We start from the raw sequence: 27,323 nt of genomic DNA on the forward strand, positions 1-27,323 counted from the left end.
ATACAGCATATCGTGCACCTGCAGTACCCACTGGGGGATCCATTAATTGTATGCATTTGATTTTTAGGTGGTCCGACAAAGCTCTCAAGACATTTTGAAAGGAAATGTGATAAGTTTCCTATTGATTGCTCAGTAGTTGAGCGAATAATCAAAAACATTGGAGCTTGAAGTGAATCTGTTCCCCCCCCACACACTCTTTTTGAATACTCTGTTTCTTCAATTTTACAACTAGCTAGAGCCACATTGCTGGGTCTACTAGTTGGCAAGTTTGCTCTGGGACTGAATACTTTTCCCCCAGGTTTCCACCACACCACATAGAGGCAGGAAAGGTTCCATCTAGTGATGAAGCAGCTGTATAAGTTAGTTGTATTAGTAGTCATCAAGAAAAAAAGAAAGATGTCTTTCCTTTTACGACTTCAGTTTACTTTTACTTTGAGGAACTTTATAACTCCAGCAATCTACCAAGTGATGCACAACCGATTCGAGCCTCAAAACAGAAAAACCAAGTGCAAACTACTCTGGTTAAAAAGGACATTGTTTTATTAGGAGACTCCATTGTCAGGAAAACGGGGAATATTTTTTGTAATAAGGATAGGTGGAGCAGAACCAGGGTATGTCTGCCGGGAGCAACTATTGATGATGTCACCAACTGATTGTCAGATTTTAAAGGGGGTAAAGAAAATATTATTATTCATGTGGGGACAAATGATATTAAACGTACACGATCTGACGATTTGTTGGAAAAATACAGGACCATGCTGAGGAAATGTCGCGAGCTAGGCCATAATGTCTATGTGTCTGCAATTCTGCCCAGACACGACAGGAGGGATTATAATGTTAAGAGCCTTGCGGATTAACTCAACACTTGAAGGAATCTGCAAGGCTTTAGGGGGTAAATTTCTATCAGCATGGCCCACACTTGTAGGTAGAAGGAATTTGTTTTGTAGAGACGGGATACACTTAAACAAAGGTGGTGCAAAAGTTTTTGCCAGTATTATTGAGGATACCTTAAAGGTTCAGGGAAACTGCTAGTTAGGGGGGATGTGGGTAATACTGACACGCGTTTATCTGATAAAATTGGTCAAAGTAACTCTTGCACATACCTTAAGAGTTCTTATCTGTTACTCCAACTGGACGTATTATCTAGATGTTCTGGGGGCAGAAACGTTTCATGTGAGCGGGTAGCTAATATCAGGGAAGAGAGCCTAAAAAACTTCAAGGGTTGTGTTAGGGTTGTTAAATATACAAGAACAGTAAATCTTAATTGTTTATACAGTAACGTTAGAAGTGTCGTCAATAAAATGAGCAAATTCGAACTGCTGGTTAAAACAAGTAACGCGGACATAATAGGGCTTACAGAGATGTGGTGCCACCTGGAAATTGGGGATGATGAGTTTCAGTATGGCTTGTATAATGTATTTAGGAAGGATAGGTTAGATAGAAGGGGTGGTGGGGTAATGCTTCTTATTAGAAGCAGCCTGAGTGCGACGATAGCTTTCCCGGATTCAGTCATTTCACATGCTAGTATAGAGTCTGTATGGTGTGAGATAGTTGGAAACAAAGGTATACTGCGAGTAGGAGTAATCTACAGACCAGGTGATTGTGAAGATTATGACAAAAGCCTCTACATGCAAATGGAATGGGCAAGTAAGCGTCAATGCCTTATTATGGGTGATTTCAATTTGCCTCTAATTGATTGGAGTAAATGGGAAGGAAACTCGACATGGGGAACAAAATTTTTAAATCAACTAGATGACTGTTATTTGTATCAACATGTCAGGGAAAGTACTAGAGAAAAGAATATCCTAGACCTCATCATCACACATGAATCAGATGACATAACAGGGCTGACAGTAGAGGAACCAGTAGCAGGAAGTGATGTTGTTGTTGTTATTTGAAAGCTATTGGCGCAAGAGCAGCTTAGGCTATAATGCGCATAGCCTAGGTAGAGCAGGAAGTGATCACGGAGTTCTACGGTGGATGATGACGAGAGAGGTAGCAGAAGTAAAAGGCAAAGGAATGGGTTTTAATTTCAGAAAAGGAAATTACGATGCCTTAAAGTACTACATGGCCTCTATTAACTGGGTAGATATCGCGCAGAGAATGAATACAATTGAACTGTGGTACACTTTTAAAACATTAATCACAGATGCCTTGAATGCATATATACCATTAAAAAAATACTCCATGAGAAGGGTTCCAAGTTGGATGAATAGTGAAGTTGCCACATTACTTGAGCAGAAAAAGGTGGCATGGAAAGGTTACAGAGCAATAAAAAGTACTGAAGCCTATAACAGCTACGAGGTGATGTGTAATAGAGCCACAGAAAAGGTTCGACAGGCAAAGGCAGTTTATGAGAAATCACTAGCAAACAGAGCAAAGAGGGGGGATAAAGAATTCTTCACATATATAAATGCCAAGAAGAGCAGGACAAACCAGATCGGATCTTTACGTAAGGGAAAGGGGATAGTAATAAATACACCAGCTGCCGTTGCAGATGAACTCAACAGTTATTTTGCATCAATATTTACAAATGAAAAGCCTTTTGTGGCAATGGGAAATTGTGGGAGCGAAGTTAAAAAATAAGTAATTAATGATATTGAAATTTCGCAAGATTATTTAATGAAAAAACTTTCAAGCCTACAGACCAGTAAGGCTCCTGGAGTTGATGGAATACCCTATAATAATACTCTATAATCTTAAGAGAGGCGGCAAGCGAGTGCATTGAACCTTTGAGGCTAATTATGCGAGCATCACTAGACTATGGGGAGATTCCCTTGGACTGGAAAAGTGCAAATGTATTCTCCCATACATGAGGGTGGCTCTAAAAGTGAAGTTGGAAATTATCGACCTGTCGGTCTGACTTCAGTAGTAGGGAAAATCATGGAGGCAATGATCAAGGGTGGAATTCAGGATCATTTGGACCGAATTGAAATTCTCAAGGATACTCAGCATGGTTTTGTAAAGGGAAAATCATATTTAACAAATCTGGTTCGCTATTTCGAAAGGGTCACTCACAAGCTGGATTTAGGGAATAATTTCGACATTGTTTATTTAGATTTCAGCAAAACTTCTGACTCAGTCCCACATGAGCGGTTGCTTTATAAGCTGGAACAGGTTGGAATCACTGGGAAAATCCTTAGATGGATAGAAGGATGGCTTCAGGACAGGAGGCAGAGGGTTGTGATAAACGGCTATTCCTCAGATTGGGTTGATGTAAGAAGTGGGGTTGCCCAAGGATCAGTATTAGGACCACTGTTGTTTTTAATTTTCATAAACGACATTGATGAAGGGATAGAGGGCGTGATGTCTAAATTTGCAGATGAAGTTAAAATTGGTAGAGCAGTTAATGATCACTGTCAAGCTGAGCTTCTTCAGAGAGACCTAGATAGACTTCAAGAATGGTCAGAAAAATGGCAGCTGTGCTTTAATCCAACAAAGTGTAAGGTATTACACCTGGGAAACAGTAATCCCAACAAAACTTATTCACCTGGTGGAGTTCAACTAAACCCAGTACTGAAGGAAAGGGACTTGGGTGTTACGATACGGTCAGACATGAAATTCTCTGAGCATTGTAAACAGGTTGCAAGGAAGGCCCATGGTGTCCTATCGATGATCTATCGAACTTTTGCAAGTAGAGATAGGGACGTGATAATCCCATTATATAAGGCTTATGTTAGACCACACTTGGAATACTGTGTTCAAGTATGGAGACCGCACCTAAAGAAAGACATTGAGCTTCTTGAAAGGGTGCAAAGAAGGGTAACTCGCCTGGTGAGATCGGCAAAAGGGCGTCCTTATGAAGAAAGACTTCGAATATGTGGGTTGCAGAGTTTGGAAACTAGACACCTTAAAGGAGATTTGATTGAGGTGTTTAAGGCTCTGAGAGGCATCAGTAAAATGAATGAGGACAAAATTTTCAAGATTATAAATGATGCTAGAACTAGGGGACATAAATTCAAGTTACGGGGGGGAAATGTTTAGATTGGACTGCAGGAAGTTTTATTTTAGCCAGCGAGTTATAAATTACTGGAATAAGTTGCCTTCATGGATGGTAGAGGCCAACAGTTTGGGGAAATTCAAAGGTCATCTGGACAGTATTTTCGGTTAAGGGAAGCACATAGGAATAGGATGATAGGTTTATTTTTCCTTTTTTTTTTATTAATTATTATTATTTAGTTTATTTTATTTTTATCATTGTTTTGTTCGGATTTTTTTTTTTTTGGCTGGTGCAGCATAAGCCATAGGCTTTCTTGCACCATGCGGCCGTTACTAATAAGAAATAAAGGATTTAATGAGAAAACGCTAACTCAAAACGAACTTTCTGTCATGAAGGTTGTTACTTGGTAATGAACTGTTCACTAGTGCGTGTCACTAAAGGCAGACTTCCTTGGAGTGGATACAAATGGTGCTTAAATGCATCGATACTTTATTTAACACGTTTAATACAACAAATAATAAAAACAATGTTGTACCCATAAACTTCTTATACCACTGGTTGTATTAGTATATGCAGTTTGCTGCTGGCTACTTTGTGTTCTGTTTTGTTCAGAATTTTCAGATAAAGTTCTAGACCTCATTTCATGAAACAAAAATCATGAAGTGCACTTTCTGGGGACTTGGCACCATTTTGACCTGGCTCTCATCTTGTGACAAATTCAGCAGAGACACATTCTCCAAAAACCTAAGGTGTTTCCTCACATTCCACAGAAATGTCATTATTACTTTCTATACTATTTGATTAAAGTGGTCAACTACTATTGACCCATCCTGTATATATTTATTTCACAAGTGGAAAATTGTTTAATTTAATTTAGTTTTTTATCTCCAAGCAGCACATTAGAACAATGTCTACTTGTGTGTTGTTATTTGTTATTTAGGAGCATTAGCAACTAAGGCCATATTGCTCCGGGAATATGTGGTAGTCATTCCCTGACCTTTCCGCATCCTCCGTATTTGGTGGTGACGGGCTCAAACCCGGGTCTAATCAAGAAGCGTGTGCTATGCACTGCAGCTCCTTCCCACCTGGCTACGGAGGCACCTACAATGTCTACAAATTTCTTCTTTCTCCCTACTGATTCACACCAGCAGGGTTTGACAACCTCTTGTATTTTGGATTGCTATTTAATAAAACAAACATTTTGAAGAAAAAGGATAATAATGAAGACTACTAATATGAAATTATGACAAACTGTAAGCTTCTCAGATTTCTTCAAATATACACTACTGTGCTATATTTAGAGCACATAAGGTTCTTTAATTTTGTATTGTCTGACAAAAATAAAAATGTAATAACTAAAATGACAAAAATTTCTGCTATATTATCTTAAGGTATTAGAGATACACATTATTAAAGAAAATTGTATCACCTGCTCCACTGTCAAAATTTTGGGACTGTGTTCCAGTACCTGGATGTTCTGTATAGTCTTCAATGAAAAATTTTGATTTCTCACTGAAATTGGTTGAAAACAAATTAAGTACAGAAACAAAGTTTTTGCATATATAATTAGATCCAAAATTGCTTACAAATACAGGATATGGTATAACTTACTTAATGAGGAAATCCCTATTATAAAGAAAAATGTTTTAGTTACCGCAGAAATTATACAGGGTGATTTTTATTCACCACATTATTTCTCTTCTTTGCAGTTCTACAAGCTTCAAAGTTTTCATACCAACAATGTCATTACTCTATAGAGAACAGTTTGGGGATTTGGTTGGCAACAATGAATACTGAAGGGGAGCTGCCCTGGAGTTCCTGGATGAAATTTTTTAAAACAAGGTGGTTTCTAACTGCTACTCTCAGTGGTATGGCAAAGGACTGGTATGGTCTCCAATTCAAACCTATGTGATTTTTATTGCTGGAGTTCTCATAAAAGAGAGTGTTCCAGAAGAATCCATGAATCCATTCATGCACCGAAATTTTTTTCTGAGTCAGAGGAAATGTTTAGACAATTACTGATGTTACCAACAGCAAATTCAAGGAATTAATTGTGGAAGCTACTAGACGTTTCATACCTATTAAGAAATATTGTTCAAAGTTTAGGCCTAAATGGTTGTCAAATGAACTAATGAGACTCGTGGCAGAGAAGAAAAATGCATGGGATGCATATAAGTTATCAGGCAACACAGAAGCGTATGGCAGATATAACCTAGTCTGTAATGTCACAAAGGAGATTAGGCAAGCGAAGGCAGATTACGAGAAATCTTTGGCAAAGGATGCTAAGAAAAACAGCAAGGATTTCTTTACTTATATAAACTCTAAAAGGGGAAGATGGTTCAACTGTTGATAATCCTGCTCAGATAGCAAACAAACTGAATGAGTATTTTGCATCTACATTCACACATGAGGAGTTATTATGGAAGGAAAATGCCAGAAATTCATGAAATTGTAACAGGGTGCTTAATGATCTTGTAATAACTGAGAGCAAAGTGGAGGAGAAATTGAAGTTAAACATAAGAAAGGCACCTGGGGTGGTGGGATCTATCCAGCTATATTAAAGGAGGCGGCAAAGGAACTAAGCAAACCCTTAGCCATAATTATATGAGAGCATCCTTGGACTCAGGGGAAGTCCCACAGACTGGAGATGTGCAAATGTATCCCCAATTCACAAAGGGGAGGATCAAAGGGTGAGAGAGAGGAACAAATTAGAGACCAGTTTAACTTCTGTTTTGGGTAAAATAATGGAGTCACTGGTTAAAGATGCATTGCAGGATCATCTAGACAAGACTGCAGCAATAATTCAGACAGCATGGGTCTGTTAAGGGTAAGTCTTGTCTGACAAATTTGATTGGATACTATGATGTGGTTACAAAGGAATTGGATGCAAAAAATAATTTTGATATCATATACTTGGATTTCAGGAAAGGTTTTGACACTGTTGTGCATGGAATACTTCTGTACAAATTGGAGCAGAATGGTATTCAGGGTAAGTTGCTACAATGGATAAAAGGGTAGTTGAGTGGAAGAAGACAGAGGGTAGTAATCAATGGATGCTGCTCTTCGTGGACTAATGTTATTACTGGAATCCCACAGGGTTCGGTGTTGGGCCCACTGTTGTTTTGTATATTTATCAATGATATTGATGAAGGTATATCAGGCTTAGTGTTTAAGTTTGCAGATGATACAAAGGTTGGCACAGTTGTTAATGACAGTAATGGCAGTGTGCTATTGCAACAGGATCTAGAAAATTGAGCAGATGGGCTGAGAAGTGGCAACTGAAGTTTAACCTTGACAAATGCAAAGTACTGCATATTACACTTAGGGTGGTAGAAAATGAAAAAGACCTGGGAGTAATTGTGCAGTCAGATATGAAGTTTTCTGAGAAATGCAGACAGGCCGCAAGAGCAGGTCATGGGGTTTTGTCAATGATATACAGGAATTTTGCTAGCAGGAAAAAGGAGGTGATTATCCCTTTGTATAAGGCAACGGTCAGGCCATGCCTTGAGTACTGCATACTGGTCTGGAGGTCTCATTTTAGGAAGGATGTATATTTGGTTGAGCATGTACAGAGAAGGGCAACAATATTGGTGAGGCGAATGAAGGGATCCTTTTACCAAGAGAGGTTTAAGTTCTGCAAATTGCAGCAGTTGGAGACTAGGCACCTGTGAGGTGATCTGATTGATATAAAACCTTGAATAGGTTGAATACGCTGAATTCTGATCGGATTCTTTCACTTGCTCAGATTACGAACCTGGGGGGGGGGGGCATAAATTCAAATTAAGGAAAGATAGTTGCAGAATAGATGTGCAAAAATTTGCTTTTAGCCAGCGGGTGGTTAATTGCTGGAACTAACTTCCATCTGTCGTTGTGGAAATTGATAGCTTAAATAAATTCAAGGAGGAACTGGATAAACTTTTAGAGGGAATGGTTGTGTTTTTTTTTTTTTTTTTTATGGCTGATGCTACATAAGCTCATAACGCTTGCTTTCTTGCATTACATGCCTCTTACTTTACTATTACTAAGAATAAAAACAGTATTTCTAAGTTAATTACATACACTCTCTCTCGCGCTCCATGGGGTTAAGGTCAGTTGCAATTGTTACACCAGTACAGTATAATCTATTTTTTGTGCCATTTTATCTGAGCTGATGTCTTTTTTGGAATTTGGGGTTTTAAATTAATTTAAAGTTTGTTTGTACTAAATTTCATCTAGCAGTGTTATGGTGACAAAACATAAATGGACAAAACTCATGGAAAATACAACACCCCTTTACCTACTTTATCTAAAATACTGAAAAACTGAAAAAAAAAGTTGAAGAAATGCATGACAGGCAGTGAATACAGGGTGCAAAACATGAGGAGCTTGAAACAAAACTTTCCAGGTGGTACCAACAGATGTGTGCATCTAATTTGCCAATATCAGGTCTGATTTTGCAAAGAAAAGGCAAATTATCTAGCTCAGCAGCATGGAATTAATGACTTCAAATGCAGCAATGGCTAGCTCCAAAGATTTAAAGACAAGGATAACTTGGTTTCACAAAATGTTTGTAGTGAGTGTGGATTAGTTGATAAAGAAAAGGCTACAGATATGTTGTGTTCTGAATGTTCTGTTCTTATAAAATATGAGGCAAAGGATATTTTTAATCTTGACAAGACTGGAAACGGAACTCATTGGACAGGAAGGTTGATCTCCAATCATCCAAGGTCCAGTGCCGATATTCTTTCACCCAGGTGAGGTGTAGAGTCCTGTGTGGTGGTGTTACCAATGGGATTCTGGTGGGTTGGTGGCTCCCATAACCTACTGCAGCTAATGATCACCTGATGTTCTTGGTAGAGACATTTCTGGCATTTCTGTAGTTGCAACTTCCGCCCTCATTGAAGTTGGCAGTGATTTGTGCTATTGTGGCTGTCTTGTTGGCTGAAACAATGCAAGATAGATGTCAATGGCTACATTCTTCACCATCTTGCTCTGCCCACAGCACTGTCCATAATGAGATGCTATTCCGGAAATGGTATATTCCCGATACACTCTTGAAACTGTCAAACGGGATAGTGCAATACCACATCCACGATAGAGTGACCCATGCATTGGGCATCCCCGCTATCATCCCTCTTTCAAAGTCAGTTAACTCACTATAGTTATAAATACTGACATCAAATTACCGTCTACACGAATGCAGTGATGCAATGTACTGATATACCTGCCAAGTGGTGGGTTCGCCCACTAGCGTGAGGGATGACAGCATCACATTGCCCAGAAACCAGGTATCCCATGAATTGTTCTTTCAGTGTACATACACATGTTCTTACTCTTACTCTTAGTTACCCTAACACAGGTCATACATTTCCTTGTTCTGTGATATCCCATAGCAGGTCTTGAAATCCTCAACACCTTCCTTTCCAGGCTGCTGCATGTTCTAATAGAAGCAGTGCAAGTATCACTTTCACCTCTGCCCGTGACTCTAGTTAATCTATTAGATTGTGTATCCACCCCCACCCCCTAGCAGTTTTCTAACCCGCCTATCACTGCCTCTATAGCATCAGCAAATATTCTTGCACCCCTTCTTTTTAAGAGTATCACATTTCTGTAAAAACAGTCTGTCCTGTTCCTCTACAGATGAGCAAAAGCAATGAAGAGTGTTATCACGTGAAAACTTCATTCAGATTTGTCAAGATTATCCTAATATCCTTTAATGTATTGTCACTGGAGATAAGTGTTGGTGTTTCGGTAGAACCCCAGAGACAAAGCATCAGAGCATGCAGTGGACATAAAAATCATCACCAAAACCCAAAGACTATGCTGATTATGTTTCTGACAAACAGGGTCTCATTCACAAGGAATTTGTACCCGAAGTAGAGAGAGCCAATGCTGCATTCCACACACAGGTATATTTTTAAGACCATCGAAACACATTTCTCAGTGAGGTGCAATTCTGGCTGAGGCTGCAATTCCAAAATGAACATCATCACTTTGGATGTCTTCACTGACTCTTTTCAGAAACTTTCAGAATGGTGAAATAGTACATTCGATCAGGTGGTAATTATGATGAATAAAAATAAAACTATTTTTGAGCTCCTTTACTTGATGTTCTTTTTATCACACCAGTTTGGAAACTTTACTACCTCGTCTATATATACACAGTATATTCATATACACTTCTTGCAATTAATCCCTATTTAACTGACCAATCACTATTTAGCTAATCAATTTTATTAGCATTAACTATACTATTACTATGTATATTTATTACTCATACTAATTATAAATCAATCTAGTGTTATGGGATATTGCTGTAACTGTATATTTTGGCAATAAACTTATTACACATATTCATTTGATGAAAAAGTCAGTGAATTTTGTAAAATATTATTATCCAATGATAATTGTTTACACTGTTAATATTTTTCAGTATAATTTCCTTCTGTGACCACACAGTTGTTCCATCATGCCCACCACTGATAAAGATATTGTTGATAGTTTTATTTTACAAATGCTTTTTTAGGTGGTCCATTGTGTTTGACTGGATTTCTTGAATGAACTGAAATCATTTTAAAAGACACAGATTCTTGAAAGGGTCAAAAGACTGGCAACTAGCATGGTGAGATCAGCAATTGGGCAACCATATGAAGAAAGACTCTGAATACGTGGGCTACACACAGCGGCAACAAGGTACCTCAGAGGTGACCTGATTGAGATTTATAAGGCTCTGAGAGGGGTTAATAAAATTAACGAAGGTGGAATTTGCTGTTATATAGAATTCCAGAACTCGTGGGCATAAATTCAAATAATAGGGGGAGAGGTTTAGACTAGATAGTAGGATGTTTTCTTTTAGCCCGCGTGTTGTTGATCACTGGAACAGGTTGCCTTCACAGGTAGTTGAGGCTGACAGTTTGAATAAATTCAAAGGTTAACTGGATAGTTACCTATGTGAGGATGGGAAACAAATAATTTGCATTTTCTTATCTCAGTGTGATTCTTTGCAAGCAGGGATAAGAAAGTGATTATCCCTTGAATAAGCCAATGGTCAGGCCACACCTTAATTCAGTGGTTCCCAACCAGTGTGCTGTGACCCTTTTCAAGTGTGCTGTGAGATTAGGAAAAATTCCATTGAGTTCGATGGCAATCACTAAACTTAAAGTGTGACTTGAGTGACAAAGGATTGGGTACCATTGCCTTAATTACTGTGTACAGGTCTGGAGGCCTCATTTTAGGAAGGACGTGGAGCTGCTGGAATGAGTACAGAAAAGGGCAATGAGATTGGTGAGGGGAACAAAGGGGTGCTCTTAAGAAGAAAGGCGTAAGTCCTGAAAATTGCAGCATCTGGAGACTAGGCACCTGTGAGGTGATCTGATCAAGGTGTATAAGGTTTTGAATAGTTTAAGCAGGCTCAATGCTGATGGGATTCTTCCTCTTGCTCAGATTACACACTTCAGGGCATAAATTTAAATTGAGGCATGTCAGATGTAGAACAGATATGTGGAAATTTGCTTTTAGCCAGCGAGTGGTTCATTGCTGGAACAAACTTCCATCTGCCATGTGTCGTTGTGGAAACTGATAGCTTAAACAGATTCAAGGAAGAACTTAACTTTTGGAGGGAACGAATAAATGAAATGGAGAGAATTTTTTTTTTTTTTGGCTGATGTTGTATAATCTTGCTTTCTTGCATCATATGCCACTACTAATGCTAAAATGACAATATGTAGGTAGCAATGTACAGCACTGGATTTTATGGAAAAAACTGCAGCACCCAGACTAGACATTGCTACACGCAGTGTGTAGTATCAAATTCTTGTACCATCCATTGTAATTTTTCTCTGAAAAGTTGGAAAGCTACGCTATGGAATGATTAATTATAGTACATGGTTAGAACATTGTTTTGGGCATTGATCACTGATTCTGAAACAATGGATGCCATACACTGACATTCTAGACAACCCCACTCTTCCTACAATATGGCAGCAATACAGGAAAGGCCCCTTTTCTCTTTCAGCATGACAGTGCACTATGTCTAATGACACAAGTATGCAGAAGCTTCACTGGCTTTCCCAGAGCTCTGATCTTAACCTCATTGAACCCCCTCTATAATTAACTGCAATATAGGCCAGGCAAAGAGCCTGCAATCAATAACTGAATCGGTCACTAAGTTGAAAGGTGCCTCTATAGCCAGGTGGGCAGAAGCAGCAGTGCAAAGCACACGCTTCTTGATAAGACCGGGGTTTGAGCCTGTGACCACCAAATACGGAGGATGTGGAAGGTCATCGAATGACCACTGTATATCTCCAGAGCAATATGGCCTTAGTTGCTAATGCTCCTAAAAACCAAATAACAACAACTAAGTTGAAAGAGGAATGGACCAAAATTAAGAAAAAAAAGGGCTAACACATTCTTAAAAATAATATCAATAAAAGATTCACTGAAACATGCAAGTGTCCAGTTACTGTGTGTGTGTGTGTGTGTGTGTGTGTGTGTGTGTGTTCAATATTCATATTAATATACACAGTATGAATGAATTATGAATCCAGCAACAAGTGAATACTGAAGACATCCTGGAATCATGAAAAGAAAAGAAAACAGAGGATATAAAATAATGATATTATACTTACAGAGGGCAGGTACTTTGGGCCTGACATTTGACTATACACTTTTTGTGGCAGATCATTGCACAAGCTCGACACTGAAATGCAATCTTTAGCCATATCTAAAAAAAATGTTTATAATAATAATAAAAAAAAAATGCATACATATACACACCATACACACGACATGAAAGAAAAAATAATTAAGCAAATGCATTTCATCTAAGAATTCAATCAGTACTCTACTGCAGAATATATAAATATTTAAGTCTGCTATCACATATAAATACTGCTTTTTTGAAACTGATCAATGCACCTTTTTTTTTGTGGAAAGTAGAAAAGCAACCTTAATAGAGTGAATAAACTACAAAAATGTGTGCTGTATATAACTAAAAAGGTAAACTTCGTTTTTAAATCCAGACACAGTTTTGGATTTAAAAACAGTTTCACAAAGGCCAATTACCAATATAGAAAGGTCACTATTGCAAAACTCTAGAACTTCTTACAGAGGTCTCTATGATGCCAAATATTTGCTTTCATTACATTCCCAAATTTTTTGTCATATCTCCAAACTAACCTTTCCAATATCAGGGATCAGCACACAAGATATACCCTCACCACTGATATGATTCAACTTCAGAACATTGATTATAAAAATATTAATTGTTGTGTGTTACTGCACTTCAGTGAAAGATTACAATAATTTGTTTAAGTGCAGTAACACTCTTCCTCCAGAAGAAAGTAGAGTTACTCAATCTTAGAACCAATTTATTAACTGACATTGTCAAAGTATATAAGGAAAACATTGTAGTAACTTTAAATAACCAGTCATGGCCAACACTATTAGTATTCCAAAGCTCTCATGGCTAATCAAAGAGATGATTCCTGATAACAGTTAAACTTCTGCCTTGCCCCGTCTCCTTTCCCTTCCCTCAAGGATACCTGTGTTTGGAGGATCCCAGTATCTTATTATTGGTCAAATCTGCAGCTGTTCCCTCTTCATGCATGCCTTCACCTGCCAACCCAATTTCTTCCACAGTAGAAGCCTTTGTGTGCCCAAGATCTGAATGTCGATCCGAAGTAATCTGCTCAGTATCGTGCATACAGATGGACTGTCGGTCAAGACCACCAATCTTTTACTATGGCCTATATCATCAACCAACTGATATCCTCTCCAGATCCAAGCCTGACTGGAGAGGTCCCATAAGCCTCATTAATTCAAGCACATCTTAATGTTCTCCGGTAAATATTCGGACATGTATGCTTTGACAGTTGTACTTAACTCCCATTTTTTATATGTTAATTTATATTGTATCGTTAATTATAATTTAATTTACGTAGATTTTTTTAGCATGTGCTTTTTTAAAAGGATTTTTCTATATTTATTAAACTCTGGCCAAAGTAACAAGATGGGCTATTGTAAGCAATGTATGTTTATATCATTAGCTACATGTTACAATAATGATGCCTCCTATTTTTTTTTTTTTTCAAGTATTATAACATATTTGAGGGAAAAAAAAAAAAAAACTGAATATGAACTTTTCCCAGATCATTTAATATACAATTCAAAAACTTATCTGTTAAAACTGCAAATTGTTTTGAAAGTTTCATGTACATGCTGCCATCAATTATTTGTGTTTCCAACTAACAGTACACAGTTTTAATTGATGGAAGCTCAAAAATAATTTGGGAAATCAATGGAGTCTATTTAAATTTAAAAGAAGCTGAAATTTTTTGAAACTCAGATATAAAAGTTGTTGACACTGAATTAAATGATAAATAAACAGTATTAAAAATAATAATACTCATGCATTTTTTTTTATGAATTTTTCTGAATATTTTTAAAAAATTTCTTCATTTTTTAAAAAAAACTTTAGACTTGATTCTCAGGAATAATTTCACTCTGAATGGTGGGCAACGAGATCAATATAAGAAGTAATATTTAAAAGCATTTAAGTAAAAAGTTTAATTTTTTTTAATAATCCACAAAAAAAAAAAAAAAATACCATGGAGTGAAACCTCATTTTACCATGAAGAGATACATTTGGCACTCTTGATAAAGAAAGAATTAAGAAAACACCAAATGCTGTACTGGAAATGAAATCTGTGCTATTTCAACGTTCATAAGATTTTTCATAATTTTTAAATAGGAACTTGTGCACCATACAGTCACATGCAGCATAGAATATTTCCTCACTGAGCAAAAAGAACAGAATTTTCTTGTTTTAAACTCTTCACAACCCTGGAAGTGGAAATGCCTATGACTGAGTCAGACTCCCTTCTGGGTTTAGTCTGCTATAGTAATCAATTTCCAAAATGGAATGTTTGAAAACTGTTGCCAAAATAAATTTGTACATAACACTCCAACATATCTAGGAGTAATGACCTCAGTACATGGATGTCGGGTACAATGTACTAAAGAGCTATGTTCAGATTTTCAAATGTTTGCATAACATTTAAAAGAAACAAGAAAATTGATTTCCTCAAGCTGAGAGCGAGAGAGATGACCAGACTTTTTGCATGAATGAGGATAACATGCTTAGAATAATCAGTTTGTTTGGCCTGCTTAGATTGTTCACCCCTCTCTCTGTACCATGTCCGTTAAGGACGTTGGTGATCATGGTCTTCCACAACTCTCGATCCTTTGCTGTTCTCAGCAGGTCTAGACTACCTCTGCTTTGCTTTCCATTCACCTTGCCTATCATGATGATTTCCTCCAAACCTTCCTTACTCATGATGTGCCCAAAAAATTTCAGCTGCTTTTCTCTTATGTTCCTCAGTAATGATCTTTACGTTCCTGCTCTTTGTAATACCTATTTTTTAAAACCATATTTCTGTCGCCTCCAAACACACTTTGCAATTTCTTGGGAGATTGTCCAGCATTCACTACCATACGTAAAGATAGGTATAACATAACAGTTCAAAATTCTGTTTTTCGTGTTCATTGACAATTTCCTATCTTTTAGTATGTTGGCCAATTTCTGAAACGTTGCCTTGGCCATGGGCAGAGGGGTGCAAACGGGGCACTTGCCCCTCCCTGGGATCGAATAAAAAATTCCACAAATTATAATCGTAAAAATTATTGAGATATGTAACCTTACACCCTCGACCATGGGACGCTTTGTCTGCCTTAATTTTATTACAGGTTGGCCGATTTTGGCCCTCGGCAGAGTAACCATAGAACACGTGTTTCATCTATTGCAGCAATAAAACACGTGTTCCTGTTTTTGGTTCATCGACTGATATTCCCCAAACTTTACCAGAAGTTTTGGAACATTGCGACTATTTCTCTTCTATTAATTCGGCAATAACTATTGGTATGACATTACCTGTTACGACCTGTACCATTGAAAGAAGTTTCAGCACCTTGAGCAGTGTTAAAACATGGTTAAGGTGTCCATTGTCTCAGAAAATTGCTTTTCAGGTTTATGTATGGTTAGTGTGGCCAGCAAGAAACTAGAAGAGGAAGCGGTAAAGAAGAAATTTATTGAAAATGTCATCAATAGGTTTGCAAGCGATAGACAGAGAATTCAATTCTTATACAATACATAATTATTGAAATTATTATTATCTATCTATATATATATATATATATATATATTAATTCTTGTTTCCTTTATATTTTAAATTTATATACATTATGTATGTATATACATAATTTATATACATTATGTATGTTTTTACATTGATGCAATACTGTATTCTATAATCTACTTGTTTAATTAAATAAAAAATTAAATAATGAAATAAAAATTTATTGATGTAATTATTTTTCTCCAAACTTTGACCCCCCACCCCCGAAAAAAAATTTTCTGTGGATGCCCATGGCCTTGGCCATACCAATCCGTCTTTTAATTTCATTATCTGATCGTCCATCTTGCGTAACACAACTTCCTAGATAATCGTATTTCTCTACTTGTCTTATAATGTTGTTCCCTATTTTCAGTATGCAATTGGGTACAATTTTCTTTTTGCTGAAAACTATGAACTGTTTTTTTAATGTTTATTGTTAAGCCTTTCCTTCTACTTTGTTCCACTACTTTGTCTAGAAGTTCCTGTAGTTCTTCTTCTGTCTCGGCATTTATAGCGATGTTGTCTGCATATCTGATATCTACATTCTGTCGCCACGTGTTCCTCTCATAATTTCCTTACTGTAGAGATTGAATAGGTTCGGAGAGCAAACACAGCCCTGTCTTACATTCCTCAGAATTCTTATGTTCTCACCGCTGTCTTTTCCAATTCTCAGGCTGGCTGTTTGTTCTCATATAAGTTCCTGAGTATCCTTATGTATTTCCCGTCTAGACCAGCGATTTCCAGACGGGGAGGCGCGGACTAGTGCAAAAGGAGGCACGAAAAGTTTAACATAACATATATAAATAAAAAAATATATACATATAAATAAACTTTCATAACATTAAATTTTATACCCTATTTTTTAAAGCATTTACCGCCACCTACCTCACTCTAGCTTCGATATAAACATGAGATAAACATTTATTTGGAAAAAAATATATATTTTGCTGAAATGGATTGATTAATTATGATTGATATGATGTAACGTAATATATATAATTTAGTGTGTACTATGTATGACATATATAGGTAGATTGCATAGTATAGCATTAGCTGCATGGTTGAAAATATGGTTTCAGCGGTGTTGCGATTGTGTTTTTCATTGTTCTTGGTGTGATTACTTACTGATAATAATCGCTAGTAATTTAGTACTAAGTAATTTAGAACGTAATTATTAATGCTACATGAAATAATAAGCATCTGTAGTTCTAAATTACTAACATAATTTAGAACTACAGATGCCTATTATTTCATGTAGTATTAATAATTATTGTATTAACATTAAAAATAAGAAATTGCACAATTATAGATGCTTTACTTCAAGGGAGGCACCGGGAAAATTTTACAGGTCAAGGGAGGCATGGGCTCAGAAAGTTTGAGAACCGCTGGTCTAGACAATCTAGAATGTTGAAGAGTTCATGTTTCACCCTGTCAAATGCCTTCGTAAGATCAATGAAACACATAAACAGGTCTCTCTGCATTTAAATAGCCCTCTCCGACATTATCCTTATCATGAAGATAGTATTTCTTGTTTCAGTATTTTGCATAAATCCACATTGTTGTTCTCCTATTTCTGGCCTTATTTTATTCCTTATCCTAATCAACATTATTCTTAGAAGAATTTTAGTAATATTACTCATTAAGCTAATGGTGCGATGTAGTTCACAATCAATAGCCCCTGATTTCTTTGGCAGAGCTATGAATATGGATTTACCAAGATCCTCTGGTATCACTCCACTCTCATATATCTCATTTAACACCTCAGCTATTATCGCAATGCCAAAATCATCCAAAGCCCATATCATTTCTGTCATGATGGCAACTGGTCTGGCCACCTTATTATTTTTCAATCAGGATACAGCTGCCCTGACTTCTGATTTCAGTATTTCCGGACCTTTCATGGTCCCATGAAAAAGAGTTCTTCGACGTATTCTGTCCATAACATTGCCTCTTTCCATGATTACTGTTCCGTCCTTTGCTTTTATACATCCTGACGCTGGACAGATCTTATATCCCACCAACTCCTTGATCTTCCTGTACATTGTAGCTGGCCCTGAGCATTCATATTTTTCAATCACTTGGCACTGCTCATTTAACCATGCTTCTTTTGCCTCTTTGCATTCCCTCTTAATTTCCTTGTCCATCTTCTGATATTCTTCGCTGCATCTTATAAAAATCTATTGCTTTGACTCATCAAGCTCAGGATTTTGTTCGTCATCCATTGATTTTTACTTTTCCTTTCAATGATCTCACATGCTGTGTTGGTCAAGGCTTCCTTCAGTGTGTGCCATTTGCTGTTTCCTTCATTTGCAAGTATCTCATACCTGTCTCTGACTGCCTCAGCATATGAATCCTAATGCCATCATCTTTCTGCAATAGATCAAATTGAAAACATTCCGCTCTTGTGCTTTGTTTCAGTTTTTCAGCCTAACCAGGAGTTTGGCTACTACTGGTACATGGTCACTTCTGCAATCCGCTCCTCGATATGTCTTTGCCTGAAGGATGGCGTTCCTAAAGCGTTTATTTATAGTGATATAGTCTATTTGATTTCTTACATTGTCTCCTGGACTTTTCCATGTCTAGGTGCACCTTGGATGTTCTTTAAACCAAGTGTTGGTAATCACTTGTTAATTTATCTTGCACCACTGTGCCCAGATCTCGCCTCTTTCATTTTGATTTCCCAATCCATATCTTCCTATCACATCTCCATCTGGCTCACTTCCTACTCTTGCATTTAAGTCTCCCATTATGATTATAATTTCCTGAGATTTGCATTTTTATTGTTTCCTTGCTGTTTCCAGCTGCTCATAAAACTTTTCTAGTTCCACTTCACTACTCTCTGCTGTTGGAGCATATACCTGAATAATGGCCATATCAAAAGGTTTTCCTTTGAGTTTAATCAGCAGTATTCTGTCCGATAAAGCCCACCAACCTAACACACTCTCAGACGTTGCCTTATCCAACAAAACCAACTCCTCTTTCATGTACATTTCCTCCCGAATAAATCATTCTTTGTTGCCCTGTCTTAGGCAACAGATTGTTCATCAGAAGTGTGCAATTCAGAAGGTCGTTTTCTTGAGTTCATCAATTTGTCCTCTTTCAAAACTTTTGAATTATGAATTGCATTAAAACACGAGTCAGTACCAGTCATTACTGATTGCTTCTTGTAATTACCAACCAAAAATAGCCAAATTGTGCACACATGCTTCAAAATGTTTTTTTTTTACTTCAATGACATGCATAAGTTGAAATTGTTTAAATATATCTTTCTTTTTTAGCACTTACTTTCTAGGTAGCAGTATATTTCCACCTATGCTATGCTTAAGATAACAATATAAAAAAGGCATCTGGAATGGATCTAACCAATTATATTAAAGGAGACAGCAAAGGAGGTAAGCAAACCCTTAACTACAATTATGAGAGCATTCTTGGATTGAAGGAAGGTCCCAATGGACTGGAGATGTGCAAATATATTCCCAATTCATAAAGGGGATCAAAAGGCAACATGAGTAATTAAAGGTCTATTAGCTTAACATTTGTTCCAGGGAAAAATAATGGACTCATTCATTCATCAAAGAAGTAATGCAGGACCATTTGGACAGGCAAGCAATTATTCAATTATGATGCATCTATGATGCAAAAAAATAATTTTGACATCATATACTTGGATTTCAGGAAGGCTTTTGATACTGTTGCACATAGAAGACTGTTGCACAAGCTGGAGCAATGTGGCATTAAAGGCAAGTTACTGCTATGGATAAAGGGATGGTTAAGTGTAAGGAGACAGAGTGGTTATCAATGGGCACTGCTCTTCGTGGACTAATGTTATTAGTAGAGTTCCCCAGGGTTCAGTGCTGGACCCATTACAGTTTTCAATTATCAATAACATTGATGAAGGTATATTTGGCTTAATGTCTAACTTTTCAGATGATACAAAGGTTGGCAGCGTGGTTAATGACAGTCATCAGCATGAGCTACTGCAACAAGATCTCTGAAAATTGGGTTGATGGGAAAAGAAATGGCCAGTGAAGTTTAACATTGACAAATGCAAAGTACTACACGTGGGTAGCAATCTCAGAGTAACTAATCAACTGTGTGATACTACACTCAGAGTAGCAGAGAATGAAAAGAAGTGGGGGGTAATTGTGCAGTCAGATATGAAATTCTGAGCGTTCAGGTAATTGTGCACTGAGCAGTGCACACATGCTGCCAGGACAGCTCATGGGATTTTATCAATGATACAAAAACTTTGCTAGCACAGATAAGGAGGTAATTATCCTTTATATAAAGCAATAGTCAGGCCACATCTTGAGTACTGCATGCAGGTCTGAAGGCCTCACTTTAGGAAGGATGTAAATCTGTTGGAATGGGTGCAGAGAAGGGCAACCAAATTGGTGAAGGGAACAAAAGGGTGCTCTTACCTAGAAAGGCTTCAATTCTGCAAATTGCAGCATCTTGAGATTAGGCACTTGTAGCGGGATCTGATTGTGGTGTTTAAATCCTTGAATGGATTGAGTAAGCAAAGGGTAGGCTGTCCCGAGTGTGCAAGGGGTGCCTGAAAATCTGAAACTTACATACACATATGAAGAAAATTTTAAAGGGGGGGTGCCAAACTGTGATTGCCACCCAGGCACCACATACCTAGGAATGCCCCTGGAGTAAGCTGAATTTTAATGGTATTTTTCCTTGCTTAGACTACATACATGAGGGGAACAAATTCAAGTTGAGGAAGGATAGTTGCATGATACATGTGCAGAAGTTTTCCTTCAGCCAGCGAGTAGTTGGTTGTTGTAACAGGCTTCCATCTGTTGTTGTGAAGTGGATGAATAAATTCAAGGGAGAACTAGACAAATTCTTTGTGGGTATGGATGGGTGAACTGTAGGGTTTTTTTTTTTTTTTGGCTAATGCTATATAAGCACATCATTTGCCATTCCTACTACTACCACCACTATGTGCTCAATCTCCTCTTTTAACACCCTTGCTACTCCAGCTTTTTAGACTATCATAGCAGGCACATTATAAACACTAACTTCTAGACAATTTTCTGAATGAATCCCATGTGCTTTCAGGTAGTCCCTTTAGAGTCACATTCTAATGTTGTTACTGAGAGCAAGCTACTTTCAATTTGACAATTTTTTTGTATAACAAAATTTCACCACAATGGGATATAGCCTGGAATCACTTTGATTGCAGCCATTTGTTGCAGTTGAAAATGACATTTTTCTATTTTGTTAACAATGCCCATATTTTTTTGGTATTTTGATATCAGCAAACATTACTTCTGAACAATGTGCCTGCATGACCAGCATAACTCAGGGGAAGATTATATTCTATGACAAAAGATGCAATAAACAATTGGCACATATGACACTGTGGTCACCATGAAAGACTACCTCTGTTTTTGCATTTCTCTTTATGTACTGCATGCTGTCATTATACTTATTTGTTCAAAAAAAAGCTTGATTACAGTACATTTCCTGTCACTTTAAATTGAAAAGTGACATCTATGTGGCACACCAGCAAACTTGCTAACTTTCAGATTTTACAATTCATGCATATATGTATTCTTAAATTTTACATCTTATTTCTTTGGCATCTTTACTGAAAGCAATTGTTAATTAGTTTCACAACAATATAATGAAATTCCTGCAAATGATACCCTTGAAATGATAGAGAACAAGGTATTATTGCAGAAAGTCAAATAAAAAAAAAAAAAAATCAAATTTCAGTGTAGTTTTATTTTTTGTGAAATGAAAAAGATCGAGAAGAACAGAGTTTTTGCAAAAAGACAGAGAAACTGTCACAAACTATATTACAACATATAAATGGAGAATGGTCAAATTGAGTAAAAAAGACATTCTCCATCATTAGTCATGCAGTTTGTGATGTGGTGTTCCTTTGACTAATCTCTGAGAAATATGGTTGAACTCCTGATGTTAGAACCAACCACACAAAATTCTATTAGCTTTTTATAATTTTTGTCAAGTTTATCAATATTTCCAAATTTTCCTCACAAACCTGCTATTTAAATCTCTAACCAATACTACTCTTTCATTGTCATCAGTTTCTACTAGTAGAACAGTAGGGACCTTGATAACCAGGCTGCCATTCTAAATGGTATGCATCTCTAGTAAAGTACAGGAAATCCCTGACTTACGGAAATTCGACTTTACGCAAGTTTTTTCCGGCCAGTGCAATCTTAAAAAAATTGTGGAAACGTATTTTGCATCCGGTAGGAATAAATGGAGGTATCATGAAAATATAATTAACCCAATAATACGTTTTTTTTTTTTTTTTTTTTTGTAATTCGTTCCAAGTCCTTGGAAGTTAAAAAAAATTTGCCATACTACTAAGCTGTTTATCTCTATAAAAGGTCATATTTATAATGAAATTTGCACTACACTTTCATCGTTATCATATGTTCTGTTATAAGAATCGATTTTGAATGCCTTTGTGATATTTTTCTAAAGCATGTTTCTGGAGGTCATGACCGAAAAACAATGAAAACAATTTGCACTTTTCGATTTATTGGGCTTTTCTGTTAGTTCATCTAATTTTAAATGGGTAGTAAACTCGATATTATTGCATTTGCGATAATACCAATAACTGCATTAACCAATAATTAATAATCGATTATGTGTAAAAGTGGCATAATTTATCCATACACTCACCCTAAAAGGGTAGGTGTATGGATAAATTATGCCACTTTTACACATATTTTTAGAAATATGTGTAAAAGTGTCTGTTGGCCGAGGTGAGACTCAAGCACATAATTAACTAAGCCTATTACTACACAGTATTTACAACTTACCTTTTTGCGACAAAAGTCACATACAGTTGCAGAGTGAAAATGAGTACTAATAAAATCATGGTTATCAATTTTCCTAAAAAGGGTAAGAAAAAAAATATATAACAGAATTCATATAGTATATGGGATTAGAAAACTAATAAATGCCATTTATACAAGATATGAACAAAAACTTACATTTAACAAAGATATTCTTAAAAAAAAAAAAAAAAAAATATATATATATATATATATATATATATTTATTTGGTTGTTTATAATTCAATTATCCTGGTCAGCAAAAGCAAAACTTTTTTTTTTTGCTCCCTGTTAAAATTCAGGGTGATTATTGTAGATTTGATGTTTCTGAATTCAAATATGGCACTCATATTGCTGTAGCACCCGTCAATTTTAAGAGAGAAGGGATTAAAGTCAAAAACTAAGTTTATAATAAAAAAAGATTTGATATATTTTAAGAAAATGTTACATACAGTAGTGGTCTATTAATATTATTACAAAAATGATTATCTGATAACAAAACACTTATTTTGTCATTTTTTGCCTTTTATAACAGTCCATTGGTGTTTCCAGTACGAGATTCCAACAGTAGTCTGCCAATTTTCATAAAACATCAGTAGTCTATCATATCGACTTTTAACATATACACTGTGCTGCCACTTTATTAGGTACACCTACCTAGTAGCGTCTTGAGCCTCTTTTAGCCTTCAAAACCAACCTGAATTCGTCTAGGCATGGAGTACCATGCAGACGTGTGTCACGCAGTTCCTTCAGATTCGACAGAGGTGTAGGTCTGTAGTGAACAGCTTTTTCCAGCTCATCCCAAAGATGTTCAATAGGATTGAGATCCAGGGACTGAGCCGGCCACTGCAGCAAAATAAAGTCATTGTCATGTTCCCAGAACCATTCCATAGTGATTCGGGCTTGGTGCACTGACACATTATCCTGCTGGATGTAACCATCTGACTGAGGATAAACTGTCAACATGAACGGATGCACTTGATCAGCAACATTGTTTAGGTAAGATGTGGCATTCAGACATGAATATATGGGCATCAATGGACCCAACGTATGCCAAAAAAAAAACATTTCCCACACCATAACACTGCCTCCACCACCTTTCACAGTAGTTTTCAGACGTAACAAGTCCATCGATTTTTGCCAAATTCTGAGCCTTCCATCAACATGATGCACCAGGAACTTCGACTTGTCAGACCAAGCAACTGTTTTCCAATCCTCGATAGTTCAGTGGTGGTATTGCTCTCTCATTCTTCATTGATAACAAAGGTACGTTATGTGGCCATCGACTGTTGTAGCCCATTTACGACAAAGTGCGACTAGTGGTCCATTGCGATATTTTGTTCTGCACACCAAGGTTGTATTCTGGCATGATGTGCAACATTGTGGCACGTCTGTTTGCTTGCACAATTCTAGCCATCCTCCTCTGACCTCTCTCATCAACAAGTGATTTTCTTCCACAGGAGTGCTGTTGAGAGGATGCTTTCTGTTCGTTGCACCATTCTCGATACACCCTTGAAACTGAGGTGCGTGAAAAGTTCAGGAGAACTGCCATTTCAGAGATGCTTTGTCCAGCACATCTTGCATCTACTACCATGCCACGTTCAAAGTCCATTAGATCACTCCTTTTCCCCATCTTGCTATGGTTTGTATGCTTAACTGATACTAGAAAGGTTGTTCTGCTGCATTTATATCCACAACTGTGGTCATGTGACTTGCAACGTTGTGGGACAGACCATTTGTGTGCACAGTAGGGGTGTACCTAATAAAGTGGCAGCAAGTGTATATGTAGCAGGAGGGGGGGGGGGGCAGTGTTATGGTGTGGGGAATGTTTTTTTGGCATATGCTGGGTCCATTGATACCCATAGATTCACATCTGAATGCCACATCGTACCTAAACATCTTTGCTGACCAAGTGCATCCGTTCATGTTGACAGTTTATCCTCAGTCAGATGGTTACTTCCAGCAGGATAATGCACCGGTGCACCAAGCCCGAATCACTATGGAATGGTTCCAGGAACATGACAATGACTTTCCTTTGCTGCAGTGGCCTGCTCAGTTCCTGGATCTCAATCCTATTGAACATCTTTGGGATGAGCTGGAAAGGGCTGTTCACTGCAGGCCTACACCTCCGTCGAATCTCAAGGAACTGCATGACACACTCATGTCTGCATGGTACTCCATTCCTGCACATTTTCAGCATCTTGTTCAATCCGCGCCTAGACAAATTCAGGCTGTAGGAGGCGCAACACACTACTAGGTAGGTGTACCTAATAGCGTGACAGCACAGCATATATCAATTTTTAACTACCTTAAGGCCACCATCTTGGCAGGGTCTGGCCAAGTGGTCAAGGTGCCAGACCCTGTAAAGATTTAATGGTCTTAAGGCAATTAAAAGTTGATATATATATATGAGGGAGTATCAAAAAGTTCGTACTCTTACCTAGAAATAATAGACCCAGAAAGGTGAAACTTCATAGGAACTTTAATCCTTTTCTATATACTCTCCATGTATAGTAACTTCCCATCTGTGGATCAGTTGTTTAATGATCATAGAACTTTTCCTGCACTTTTTCCTGAAACCACAATTCCACTTCATTGATCACTTCCTGAGATGAATCAAAGTGGCATCCACGCAATGGTTTCTTCATTTCTCGAAACAAGAAGTCTGACAGTGCTAGGTCAGGAGAATGTTGAAAAAAGTTTTCAACATCTGCATTACACAAATTCAACAGTTGGCGAGAACACTGCATTCAACATTGCTTCTGCAAAGGCATCAGCAATCTTGGAACCCATCGTGCGGTGACCTTAGACATGTGCAGATAGTTATGTAAAATGCTGTGGACAGAACCATAACTAATTCCCACTGCATTTGCGATGAAATGAATTGTCACACGTCTATCATTCAGCACCAACTGCTCAACCTTTGCAACCATCTCACTGTCTGTGGTTGTTGATGGCCTTCCTTCTCTTGGCTCGTCAAAGACACTTGTATGATTGCATTGGAACTCCCGGTTCCATTTTTTTACAGTGTTATAGAATGGACTATTCTGCCCATACACTGCTCGATACTCCACTTTGTCAACCATAGTGTCCTTTCTCAGATTCCAGGCTCCACCTCTGGTGTACGATCACCTACGGGAATGAAATTTCACATGTTAGTTAATGAATATGTAGACAACTTATATTAAAAACGGCATCTTCCTACTGATGTTTTATCTAAAGGTCATGGTGTGAACGTTTTGATACCCCCTTGTATAGGTTAGTAGTCTTCCAATATATTTGGACTCCATTTTCCCTGGTATCTTTTTCTGTTTGAGGAATATCTTGGTGAAATTTTTCAAAATTACATTGAAAATTACATAATTACATTGAGAAATCGCAAAATTACATCGAAATTGTAATTTCAATGTAATTTTGCAATTTCTCATTGCCTAAAAAGTTCTGGAAGACATTTTCTAATGCCTTCCCGGTTCTTATTTCTGTAGCATTTAATTTTTTGGTGAATTCCTCATCTTGGAATAGCAGTTTGATTTGAGGACCCACAAAATTGGTTAAACATTTCCCAGGTGAGGCTACAATTTTGAGAGAAACACAGCTGGTACTTGTTTTACAATGCCCCATCTACTCTGCATTTTTTGTGAAGACATTAGCATTAGCATAGGCATTTGATGCAAGAAAGCAAGCTTATGCAGCATCAGCCAAAAAAATTAAAGTAAAATAAATAAATAAAAAATAACCACTTCCACTTCACCCCTCTGTTCGTTCAAAATACCTGTCCAGCCGAGCCTTAAACTTATTTAGGCTATCAACTTCCACGACAAGGGATGGAAGTCTGTTCCACCTACCAACCACCCGCTGGCTAAGGGCAAATTTCCGCATATCTATCCTACATCTGTCTTTCCTCAGTTTGAATTTATGCCCTCTCAGGTGATTATTCTGAGCAAGAGGAAGAATCCCATCAGCATTGAGCATGCTCAAACCATTCAAGGCTTTGTACACCTCTATCAGATCACCTCGCTGCTGCCTAGTCTCCAGACACTGTAATTCGCAAAACTTAAGCCTTTCTTCGTAAGAGCACCCCTTTGTTCCATTCACTAATCTTGTTGCCCTTCTCTGTACTCGTTCCAGCAGCTCTACATCCTTCTTGAAATCATCTTTATAAACCACACTACTAGCTCTTTAAGAGCTAGTAGCGTGGTTTCGATGTGCACGTTTGTATATAGGGAGATGACGTCGAAGGACACGAGAATATCATTTTCAGATATGGTCACAGAAGTTATACGTTCATGTGCCTGCTTAGTATTGTTAACCCTGAACTGAGAAAATCTCATTAAATGTGAAATAATTCTGACAAGGAACATGGATAGATTAGCATAAGCAGACTGTTTAAAAGAAACAATAGGT

General features: G+C 37.4%; 1 protein-coding gene across 1 annotated transcript in view; it reads right to left on the minus strand.

Moving 5' to 3' along the window:
* LOC150090913 (PDZ domain-containing protein 8-like) overlaps positions 1-27,323 on the minus strand; it is a 218,063-nt gene that overhangs the window by 68,664 nt on the left and 122,076 nt on the right. Inside the window, exons 11-13 of the mRNA XM_090377161.1 lie at positions 22,905-22,977; positions 12,547-12,641; positions 5,370-5,452 (exon numbers count right to left, since the gene is read on the minus strand). Of these exons, the coding sequence (XP_090233287.1) occupies positions 5,370-5,452; positions 12,547-12,641; positions 22,905-22,977 (251 nt within the window). The remainder of the gene's footprint in view (positions 1-5,369; positions 5,453-12,546; positions 12,642-22,904; positions 22,978-27,323) is intronic.

The sequence above is a fragment of the Mastigoproctus giganteus genome, chromosome 1, assembly GCF_048544385.1.
Source record: "Mastigoproctus giganteus isolate SK-2022 chromosome 1, ASM4854438v1, whole genome shotgun sequence".
Lineage (NCBI taxonomy): Eukaryota > Metazoa > Arthropoda > Arachnida > Uropygi > Thelyphonidae > Mastigoproctus > Mastigoproctus giganteus.